This window comes from Gekko japonicus, unplaced genomic scaffold (genome assembly GCF_001447785.1).
Source record: "Gekko japonicus isolate JY-2015 unplaced genomic scaffold, Gekko_japonicus_V1.1 scaffold915, whole genome shotgun sequence".
NCBI lineage: Eukaryota > Metazoa > Chordata > Lepidosauria > Squamata > Gekkonidae > Gekko > Gekko japonicus.
In genome coordinates, this window is record NW_015173149.1 from 100,578 (window position 1) to 112,723 (window position 12,146).

Genomic DNA, 12,146 nt, shown 5'->3' on the forward strand with positions numbered 1-12,146 from the left:
CTTTTAATTTCAGAAGAAGAAGATGAAGAAAAAGAAGAAGAGGAGGAGGAGGAGGAGGAGATGATTGGATTTATATTCTGCCCTTTACTCGGAGTCTCAGAGCACCTTACAAACTCCCTTCCCTTCCCCTCCCCACAACAGACACCCTGTGAGGTAGGTGGGGCTGAGAGAGCTCTGACAGAAACTGCTCTTTTTCAAGGACAGCTCTGACAAAACTATGGCTTGCCCAAGGTCATTCAGCAGGTGCAAGTGGAGGAGTGGGGAATCAAACCCGGTTCTCCCAGATTAGAGTCCGAGCACTTAACCACTACACCAAAGTGGGTCTCGATGCCAGCAGTGCAGCTCAAAAAACCCCGGGACCCCTATCCTGAAAGCACAGTGCAGCCCTCTTGCTGAAATTCCTCTGGATGTAGTCAGGGCCCAGAGCAGAGACTTTCTGGGAATCTGATCTGAGTTCTGTGATGGAAATCAGGTGGGATGTAATAATATGTCTGTAAAAGGCAGTCGGGGAAAATGGAAGTCTCAGAGACTTGGTGTTTTGCATCATTCTTCAACAGTACCCTTTATGGCAGCTTTGCTAGCATAATTCACTCTGCTTTTCCATCTGACGAAGGGAGCTTTGGCTCTCAAAAGCTTTACACTCCAAAAATCTTATTGGCCTGTCATAGGGAGGCCAGCCTCCAAGCGGGACCTGGGGACCCCCCCAGAATTACAGCTCATCTCCAGACTGCAGACAACTGGCGGTAATTGACCAGGAGAGAGATCTTGGAGTCGTGGTAGATAGCTCACTAAAGATATCGACTCAGTTTGCCACTGCAACTAAAAAAGGCAAATGCTCTGCTGGGGGTTATTAGGAACGTGCTTTTCACTTTAGAGGAAGCTTTGCGCTCACTAAGACAGACTTATTCAAAATAGACTTAAAGGAGTCCTTCCTCTTAAAACTTTTGTATAATTAAGGAGGAGTGATATTAATAAAGGGGTTGTGCAATATCTTTTGTGATATATTAAGAGATGATGCTCAATATATTGTGATATATTAAGAGATGATGCGGTGGCTCAAGTGGTTAAGACGCTGAACTGCAGGCTGCGGAAGGTCAGTAGTTCAGCAGTTCGAGACCCGAGTTGCCGCATTACGGAGTGAGCTCCTGTCTCTAGTTCCAGCTCCTGCCAACCTAGCAGTCCGAAAGCAAGAAATTGCAAGTAGATCAATAGGTACCACTTTGGTGGGAAGGTAACAGCATTCCGTGTGCCTTGGTGTCTAGTCATGCCGGTCACATGACCACGGAAATGTCTTCGGACAGCGCTGGCTCTTCAGCTTTGAAACAGAGATGAGCACCGCAACCCTAGAGTCGGATTCGACTGGCTTTCGAGCAAGGGAACCTTTACCTTTACCTTAAGAGATGATACTTAGATGTTATTGATACATTATTCTTTCTATGTATTAAGGCTTATATGATAAATCATATATGGTGAATAAATTGTAAAAATATAAAACAAAAAATATATATAAATTACTTGAGATACTTTATAAGTATCATAAATGCCGCTGTATAAATCGATGGTGAGACCTCATTTGGAGTACTGTGGACAGTTCTGGTCGCCTCGCCGCAAAAAAGATAGCATAGCATTGGAAAAGGTGCAGAAAAGGGCAACTAAAATGATTAAGGGGAGGGAACTCCTTCCATTTGAAGAAAGGTTCAAGAGGTCAGGGCTTTTTAGCTTGGAGGAATGACGACTGAGGGGTGACATGACCAAGCTTTACAAAGTTATGCGTGGGACAGAGAAGGAAGAGGAAGAAGTGTTTCCCTCTCTTTCTCACAGTTCAAGAACTTGTGGGCACTCAATGAAATTAATGCGCAGTAGCCTAAGAACAGATAAAAGGAAGTAAACGGAATTCTCTGCCGCAGGAAGCGGTGGTGGCTACAAGCATAGACAGCTTCAAGAGGGGATTGGATCAACAGATGGAGAAGGGGGCCATGAGTGGCTATTAGCCACAAGGTATAGATGGAAGCGGAGCTGCGGTGGCTCAAGTGGTTAAGACGCTGAACTGCAGGCTGTGGAAGGTCGGTAGTTCAGCAGTTCGAGACCCGAGTGTGCCGCATGACGGAGTGAGCTCCTGTCTCTAGTTCCAGCTCCTGCCAACTTAGCAGTTCGAAAGCAAGAAATTGCAAGTAGATAAATAGGTACCACTTTGGTGGGAAGGTAACAGCGTTCCATGTGCCTTGGTGTGTAGTCATGCCGGCCACATGACCACGGAAACGTCTTCGGACAGCGCTGGCTCTTCGGCTTGGAAACGGAGATGAGCACCGCAACCCTAGAGTCGGAGTCGACTGGCTTTCGAGCAAGGGAACCTTTACCTTTACCTATAGATGGAACACTCCTTCTGGGGCAGTGATGCTCTGTCTTCTTGGTACTTGGGGGGCAAGAGTGGGGGAGTTTCTGGAGTTCTGGCCCTGCTGGTGGACCTCCTGAGAGCCCCTAGGTTTTGGCCACTGTGTAACACAGAGTGTTGGGTTTAAGGGGTCATTGGCCTGATCCAACATGGCCTCTGTTATGTTCTTTGTCTGGGGCAGTGATGCTCTGTACGCTTGGTCCTTGGGGGGAAACAGTGGGAGGGGGCTTCTGGAGTTCTGGCCCCGCTGGTGGACCTCCTGATGGCACCTGGGTTTGGGCCACTGTGTGACACAGAGTGTTGGACTGGATGGGCCATTGGCCTGATCCAACATGGCTTCTCTCATGTTCTTATGTTCTTAAAGTTTCTCCTAATGTACCACTGAAGGTTTAATCTGTTCACAAACCTGAAGGCTCAAAGACAACCCTCATCCCTCCACTCTGTTGGATTCACCTGAAATCACGGCGTTCCTTTGGCAAGTGGAATCTTCATCCTAGCTCTGTGGTTTTCGAACCACTGAAGTTAGCAGGATTATCCCATGCATAACCTTGTAAACCTCGATCATGTCACCCCTCAGCCGTCGTTTCTCCAAGCTAAAGAGCCCCAAGTGCCTTAACCTTTCTTCATAGGAAAAGTGTTCCAACCCTTTTATCATTCTAGTTGCTCTTTTCTGCACTTTGTACAATGCTATAATATCCTTTTTGAGGTGTGGTGACCAGAACTGTACACAGTACTCCAAATGAGGTCGCACCATCGATTTATACAAGGGCATTATGATCCTGGCTGATCTGTTTTCAATTCCCTTCCTAATAATCCCCAGCATAGCGTAGGCCTTCTTTGTTGCAGTCACACACTGTCTTGACATTTTTAGTGAGTTATCTACTATGACTCCAGGATCTCTCTCTTGGTCAGTCTCTGCCAGTTGGGACTCCATCAATGTATATTTATAGTTAGGATTTTTGGCCCCAATGTGCAACACTTTGCACTTGGCCACACTGAACCCCATTTGCCACGTTGACGCCCACTCGCCCATCCGTGACAGATCCCTTTGGTGTGCCTCACAATCCTCCCTCGTTCTCACCACCCTGAACAATTTAGTGTCATCCGCAAATTTAGACACTTCACTGCTTACTCCCAACGCCAAATCATTAATGAAAAGAGATAGTGAAATCATTAGTGAACAGAGATAGTGAAATCATTACAATAAGTACCCCTTGGTTCAATCGGCTGGTGTTGACTCCATATGCAGCTATGCAGGTCGTCCAGGACTAAAGAAGAAAGGAGTTCATACTAATGAACAGGGCTTTTTTTGTAGAAAAAGCCCAGCAGGAACTTATTAGCATGATAGGCCACACCCAACAGCAGGAACTAATTAGCCTATTAGGCCACACCCCTGACACCACGGCATATTAACATATTAGGCCACACCCCCATGTTACCAGAACTGTGGTCATCCAGCCACACCCACCTTTTGCTTCTTATTCTGTTTACCTTGTTTGTTGTCAAAACCCAGGGCCTTTTTTTGTAGCAGGAACTCCTTTGCATGTTAGGCCACACACCCCTAATGTAGCCAATCCTAATGAGTTCCTGCTGTTGGGTGTGGCCTATTATGCTAATGAGTTCCTGCTGGGCGTGGCCAACCTGGGAGCCAGCCGGAACTCCGTTCCTGTGCGTTCCTGCCCAAAAATAGCCCTGCGTAATGAAATGTGCAGACCAGATAGGAGGAGAAGAGACCTCTACTTAATGGAGCATGAGGCAGACACAACTACTGGAATTCTCGTAGGGTTACCAACCTCCAGGTGGGGCCTTGAGATCCCCTGGAATTACAACTGATCACCAGACTTCAGAGATCAACTCCCCTAGAGAACATGTTGGATTCAGAGGGCAAACTTTATGGGTAAACCATAGATTCTAGGTGAAATCCCGCTCCAAATCCCTACCACCACAGGCACATTTATTTATTTATTTTATTTGTATCTTCCGATTTACACCTCGCCCTCCCTGCTTACGCAGGCTCAGGAATTTCCGCAAATCTCCAGGAATCTCCCAGGCAAGAGTCGGCAACCCTGGTTTCTGGTACACCCTGGTACACTGCCACAGGAAGTGGTGGCGGCTACAAGCATGGACGGCTTCAAAACGGAATTACATAGGCATATGGAGCAGAGGTCCATTAGTGGCTATTAGCCACAAGGTATAGGTAGGGGCTGTGGGACAAGTGATGCTCTGTCTTCTTGGTGCTTGGGGGGGGGCAACAGTGGGAGGACTTCTAGTGTCCCGGCCCCACTGGTGGACCTCCTGAGGGCACCTGGTATTTCTGGCCACTGTGTGATACAGAGTGTGGGACTGGATGGGCCTTTGGCCTGATCCAACATTGGCATCTCTTATGTTCTTATGTTCTCTGATCCCCCCTTCGCTCGGGAACATAAACAACACTCGGCGATGACGCAGCCAGTCCAATGTGCTCAGTGCAGAATCCTGAACATGAAAACATGGATCGCTTCACCCCTGAATTGGCATACCCTGTTCCCCGCTCCAGCCCTAAATTTTCGTGCTTTCCTTTTTGCCAGAGGAAACGAAAGCCTTGGGAAATTCCTCCTCTCCCTGTTCTCATGCTCTGTGTGTTCTGTTCGGTTCGCCACTAAACATGATTGCCTTAAAATACGCAGAAAGGGGAAGCCCTTTAGAAAAGTGGGCTTTCAGCAGTTTCCTGAGTCACGCACCCACCAGGTCCAGGAAATCACACCAAGGCAGAGTATATAGGAGGTGACTTGGAACGAAAAACGGTGCACCCGCAGACACCCGGGACGATGGAGGGCCGGATCCTGCTGATGCTTGGCCTTGCCGTGGCAGCCACAGCTATGCCTCCTGCACAAGAGGAGCTCGGCTACGAGGAGGCCGTTTCCTTGGCAATCGACCTCTACAACCAAGAGCCAGGGGTGGCATGGGCCTTCCGACTCCTGGAAGCCAAGCCCCAGCCGGAGTGGGTGAGTGAGTGGCAACAACAGCGGTAGCTCATATTGTGTCATCTGTGGCTAGTGTGAGACTTGAACTGGGGTCCATGCTTCAGTGCAGTCCGTGCTGGGTGGCCTGGAGCAAGTGACTCTCTCTGGGCCTCAGTCTTCTTCTGTGGAATGGGTGCTTTCAAGCCCTGTAGGAAAGAGGCCAATCGGAGAATCACAGGTGCGGCACGAACAGTCCAGATGCGTATGGCGACAGAGCCATAGTCTCTGAGGGAAATGTGGGGCACAGCCCCACGCCAGAGCTGCTGTTTGGGGATGGGTGTCTGAAGAACTGAGTCAAATTGAGGTGACAAGAGGTAAAATTCTAGGGCTATGAGGGAAATTGAAAACTAATAAGCCTCCACATCCGGATGGCATACACTTGAGGATTCGTAAAAGAACTAAAACGTAAAACTTTTTAAAAGTATATGTAAGTTGTCCCTAAAATTGGCCTCTTGGCCAGATGACAGGAAAGCAGCAAGTATCATCCCAGTTTTTAAAAAGGGGTTCTGAGGGGATCAAGGGAATTACAGGTCTGGGTAAATTGGTAGAAACTATTATTAAGAACATAAGAACATAAGAGACGCCAATGTTGGATCAGGCCAAAGGCCCATCCAGTCCAACACTCTGTGTCACACAGTGGCCAGAAATACCAGTGCCCTCAGGAGGTCCAGCAGTGGGGCCAGGACACCAGAAGCCCTCCCACTGTTGACCCCCCCAAGCACCAAGAAGACAGAGCATCACTTGCCCCAGAGCCCCTATCTATACCTTGTGGCTAATAGCCACTGATGGACCTCTGCTCCATTTGCTTATCTAATTCCCTTTTGAAGCAATTGCTATTAAGGATATTGAAGAACAAAGCCTGCTGAGGGAGAAACCAGCATGGCTTCTGTAAAGGGGAGTCCTGCCTCATCAACCTTCTGGAGTTCTTTGAGCAGGTTAATAAGCATGTGGACAAGGGTGATCTGGTAGACACCATATACTTGGACTTCCAGAAGGCCTTTGACAAGGTCCATCACCAAAGATGCCTGAGTGAGGTTAGCAACGCAGCGGGCCTGGACATTGCGGGGCGCTACCTCACTCTAAGGGTGTCTAAGTGTTTTCTACTCAAATGGGATGCCTCTCTTTGTCATAACCTGGGAGCTGCCCTCCGACCCCTCCTCCCCTTGCCCTTTCGCTCTCGCTGCACATGGCCTTCCATGCGGGACCAGCTGGCCATTTGTGTCAGGGAAAGCACTCTTTAGATTAGGTTTCTCTCTCTTGCTTTTAACTGCAACCTACATGTGAACTGGATCTACTTGAATGAATGTCAGTTGACCTTCTTTGCAATATACTTCTTGGGAGATTTATTTACTGCACTCGGGATCAGGCTTCTATGACTGGGCAAAACTCTGCAGCATTAACCAGTAGGTTCCTCTTGGCACTTCTCTCTTTCTTGCTAGGACCCCTCGATCCAGTCCCTCCAGGAGCTGGAGTTCACCGTGCAGGAGACCACGTGCCCCCCCTCGGAGCAGCTGAACCTGGACAAATGTGGCTTCAAGGCTGACGGGGTGAGTTCCCTCCCTCTGTTCCCACCCAACCCATAATCAGAGGGCCAGAGACTACCTGTCTTGGTGCAAAGCTAAAGCATTTGCTTTATGTGGCTGTCACGATCTGTGTAGGACTGGGAGACAAGCCCTAGTGAGGCCTAGGCCCAGGAGAGACCTGCATGGGAGTGGAAAGCAGACACAGCCCACAATCCCCACAATGCTTGTTGACAGTTGTAACCAATCAGTGTCCAGGGATTGTATGAGGAGATTGTGACTTAAACATTGTGTGCTGTGGAACGGCCTTCTTTTTCTCTCACAGAGCTAAACTGAAGGGACTGCATTCTTTTCCCTCACAGAGTTAGGCTGAGAGGACAGTCTGGTCTGAGAGAAGGATCCCTCACTTGGGACGGAGTGAGTACAGGCACAGGCCTGGTATAAAAGGCGGTGGGCCTCGAATAGTAACCAGTTAAGAGAAATAGGTAGCCGTGTTAGATTTGTTTTATTTTCCTCTAGACACTGTTATATATTTTAAGCACCTTGTCTTGTTTTCCTTGCCCCATTACTGTATTAATAAACCATTTGTTTCATTGTTCTCTGCCTGGTCATCACGCTTATATTTCTCAGCTTAAAAGGGACATTTTGGTTGGGCTTGGGAGGGTACTCTGGGCCTTCCCAAGGGACCCTAAGTCCAGAGTGGTGGCAGTGGAAGGTGGCGACCCATGAGGGGATCACGACAGTGGCAGAACCTGAGCATGAAGGACAGCAAAGCAGTGGGACAACAGGGAGCACTGACCTATGGGGCACTGCCCACGAAGACGCTGTTGGAATTTCCTGGTGCAATGTTCCCTGTCTCAGACCTCCAGACCGTGTGGCAAAAGAGACTAGATAGCTAGATGGGCACACTGACCTTTCTTCTTGTATCTACTCTTCTGCCACTGTCCCCTTTGAAATGCAGATTGTGCTCTCAGGGACCAATGTCCCCCTTCCTTCCACTCACATGCAGACAAAGACAAGGTCTCACCCTGCACGCACGAAGAGCGAGACACGCGGTCCTCTCTTGGCACCACGAGGCAGATGGGCCTCTCGCCATCTGCTTCCATCCTTTAGCTAGTAAGTTAGTACTCTATCATGTCCCTACTCTTTCCTATCCAAAGTGTACTTTTCAAGTAAGGTAAAGGTAAAGGTTCCCTTGCTTGAAAGCCAGTCGGATCCGACTCTAGGGTTGCGGTGCTCATCTCCGTTTCCAAACCGAAGAGCCAGCGTTGTCCGAAGACTTCTCCGTGGTCATGTGGCCGGCATGATTAAACACCAAGGTGCACGGAACGCTGTTACCTTCCCACCAAAGTGGTCCCTATTTATCTACTTGCAATTTCTTGCTTTCGAACTGCTAGGCTGGCAGGAGTTCTCAAGTAAGGAGAGGAGCATTTTCCTTCTAAACTTAGAATGTGGCTCTGTGTAGTTTTGTAAGCCGAGTAACCTGGTAAAAGTGACGCTCCTGCGTTTGTAGCTTTATTTAACCACTCTGCTAACCAGGGGTCATTTCGTAGAAAAAGAGCTAGGGGAACTCATTAGCATAACTCATTAGCATATGCCACATCCCCTGACATCAGGGGCCTGGCGGTGGACCTGCAAGGCCAGTGGGAGTGCAAGGAAGCCCCGCGAAGGCCCTCCCTGGCCCCAGGCAGGCAGGGGTGGGGAGAGGCGGGGAGGAAGCAACTTACCCTCCCTCTTCTCCTGCCTCCTCCTGGCTGAATGAGGGCCGGAAGCAGGGCGGCCGGAAGTAGGGGGCGGGGCTTCATCATGTGCCCCACCCCCCGTACATCACCTGGGGGAACTGCGTTCCCCCGCGTTCCCCCCCGAAATGACCTCTGCTGCTAACTAATGGTGACTGGAATAACCACACCCGTTGAAGCTGTGTAGGACATGGAGACGTTTCCCCCCGACTTGCCCCGATTCTGTCAGAACTGGTTCTCACAACCTTCGTTCTGTGCCTGTTCTGAACTGGGCCAACATCCCTCTGCTGAAACAGTGAGGGCCCACCAGCCATGCTCTCGATCACTAATATTGCCACTACCAACTTAATTTATATCTCGGGTTGCCAACCTCCAGTTGGGTCTAGTAACAAATAAATATACACTGCAAAAACCTTTTAGCAAACGAATGTGTTCTAATTAAGGTCATCATTTAGTAAAGTGCGTAGTGTATCATTATTTCGTCCTAGTCAGGTATAAATATTCATTACATTCAATAAGCAATAAACATTCAATACATACAGATTGTTAACTACCAGACAATTTTGCATCAGTGTTTTAAAAGTCAAGCCCCAACGGGAGTATCTAGAATTATAAGCGCGCTTCTCCTTGCATGAAGCCTTCCAAAAAGGGGACAGCCTTCTTGTATGGATGCTTTTTGCCGGTCCTACAAAAGACTATTTAAAAGACATAATTCATAAGTATAAGCAGTTTGAAAGCAAGAAATTGCAAGTGGATAAATAGGTACCACTTCAGTGAGAAGGTAACAGTGTTCCGTGCACCTTGGTGTTTAGTCATGCCGGCCACATGACCACGGAAAACGTCTTCGGACAGTGCTGACTCTTCAGCTTTGAAACGGAGATGAGCACCGCAACCCTAGAGTCGGATTCGACTGGCTTTGGAGCAAGGGAACCTTTACCTTTACCTTACTAATATAACTTGGCTTCATTATAGAATTTCCCCCTTTTTGGAAGACTTCATGCAAGGAGAAGCGAGCTTATAATTCTAGAAACTCCCGTTGGGGCTTGACTTTTAAAACACTCATGCAAAATTGTCTGGTAGTTAACAATCTGTATGTATTGAATGTTATTGCTTATTGAATGTAATGTTTATACCTGACTAGGATGAAATAATGATACACTACGCACTTTACTAAATGATGACCATAAATAGAACACATTAGTTTGCTAAAAGGTTTTTGCAGTGTTTATTTATTTGTTACTAGACTCTCCTAACACTGCAGCTCGGGTTGCTTCAGCCTCCAGGTGAGGCCTGGGGGTCTCCTGTAATTACAATTGATTTTCAGGCGAGAGAGATCCACTCCCCTGAAGAAAATGGCTGCTTTGGAGGGTGGTCTCCATGGCATTCTACCCCGTTGAGGTCTTTCCCTTCCCCCAAATCTCACCCTCCCCAAGCTCCACCCCCAAAATCTCTAGGTGGCTCCCCTCCCAGACCTGGAAACCCAGCCTTTAGTGTACTCTTCTCATTGAAATTTAAGGCAGATTACAAAATATGAAAAAACCGCACAGTTCAATCAGTGAAACCCCCCCAAATAATAGGGTTTCCAGCTCTGGGTTGGGGAGAAACCTGGAGATTTAGGGGGGTGGAGTTTGGGTCAGGTCGGGTTTGCGGAGGAGGAGGAGGAGGTGGGCAGGGCGTGTTACCATAAAGTCCACCTTCCAATGCAGCTTCTTCTGGTTCGACAGTTCCCTTATGCTTTCCTCCCCCTGAACGGCCATCTTTGCCTCCTCTCTTGCAGGTGGTGAAGGAATGTCATGGGACCATCATTTCTGAGCAGGGGGCTCCCGTCGTCCAGTACCTTTGTGAAACAGCAGGCGAGGGGGTAAGTTCACCCTATAAGGGAACGTGGGGAAGGGCGAGTGCCCCTTATAGAAGAAGAAGAAGAAGATACTGGATTTATACCCCGCCCTTTACTACCCAAAGGTGTCTCAGAGCGGCTTACTACACACTTGATCTTAGCCAAAAGGCCGAGAAGCGGTGTCTCAGAGCGGCTTACAAACTCCTTTCCCTTCCCCTCCCCACAACAGACACCCCGTGAGGTAGGTGGGGCTGAGAGAGCTCTTGACAGAAACGGCTCTTTTTCAAGAACACCTCTTATCAGAACTACGGCTTGCCCAAGGTCATCCAGCAGCTGCACGTGGAGGTGTGGGGAATCAAACCCAGTTCTCCCAGATTAGAGTCCGCACACTTCACCTCCACACACAACTGGCTCTACACCAAACTGGCTCTATAGTACAATGGAAGCAACATGGTAACTTTCTTTACATTATTTGTAGTCCACATTGAGACTCAAGGGCAGATGACACAGTGTGAGTAGGGTTGCCAACCTCCAGGCGACAGAGACCAGTTCACCTGGAGAAAATGGCCGCTTTGGAAGGTGGACTCCGTGGCAGTACACCCCATTGAGGTCCCTCCCCTCCTCTAAACCCCGCCTTCCTCAGGCTCCGCCCCCCAAATCTCCTGGTATTCCCCAGACCAGAGCTGGCAACCCTAAGGCTGCGGTCACACACTCTAAAAAATCCACTTTCCATCCTCTTTTAGTGCACTTTCCAACTGGACTTTACTGTGTAAAATCCAGCTGGGAAGCGTACTGAAAGTGGATTGGAAGTGGATCATTTAGAGTGTGTGTGACCGCAGCCGAAGTGTTTAAGTCAGCACAATGGGTAGGACGGGACACCCAATAAGCAATGTAATAGGACTAGGATTGCAGAAGCCTGAAGCAAAGCATAAGTATTAACATAACGTGACGAAACGATGCAGAAATTGCATCGTAGGATAATACCTACAGCCACAGGTAATACGTACTCTACTACACTTTGGTATACGCCGCAGTCCTTTACCCTTAATTAGATCATCTTCCTGAAGCATTCTGTTATAAGGACAAAAGAGGGGGAAAGGGAAAAAACCCTGAACCTAAAACCTAGAATTCAGAACCTAAAAAAGGTTAGTCAAGAATAGAAGAGGGCCAACTCTAAAAGTCTAATTATGAAACATACAAAAATATACATATATATTAATTAAACACAAATTAAAATAACAAATAGGGGCCCATTCATACCTCATATACAAATATAAAAATACAAAGGAGGAGGAGGATTTAAATGCTGCCCTTCACTCGGAGTCTCAGAGCAGTTTACCGTCTCCGTCCTTTCCCCTCCCCACAACAGACACCCTGTGAAGTAGGTGGGGCTCTGAGAGCTCTGAGAGAACTGCTCTTGAGAGAGCCACTTTGAGAGAACCTGTGACTGCCCCAAGGTCACCCAGCTGGCTGCATGTGGAGGAGTGGGGAATCAAACCTGGTTCTCCATCGCACTTAGCCACTACACACCAAACTGACTTCTCTAGGGGGAAGTGAGGAAAGGGTTAACGCTTCCTCCTGCACCTTCTCTTTTTGGCACTGTCCCCTTCCCCAGAATGGTACCCTCACTCACAGAAGAGAGAAACATACAGGCTT

The 12,146-nt window shown here is 48.4% G+C and overlaps 1 protein-coding gene across 1 annotated transcript in view; it reads left to right on the top strand.

Annotated features, from left to right (window-relative positions):
* The first annotated feature begins 5,147 nt into the window (after positions 1–5,147).
* LOC107119772 (cathelicidin-1-like) overlaps positions 5,148–12,146 on the top strand; it is an 8,513-nt gene continuing 1,514 nt past the window's right edge. The window contains exons 1-3 of the mRNA XM_015422356.1: positions 5,148–5,376; positions 6,834–6,941; positions 10,431–10,514. Coding sequence (XP_015277842.1) covers positions 5,200–5,376; positions 6,834–6,941; positions 10,431–10,514 — 369 coding nt within the window. The 5' untranslated portion in view covers positions 5,148–5,199. The remainder of the gene's footprint in view (positions 5,377–6,833; positions 6,942–10,430; positions 10,515–12,146) is intronic.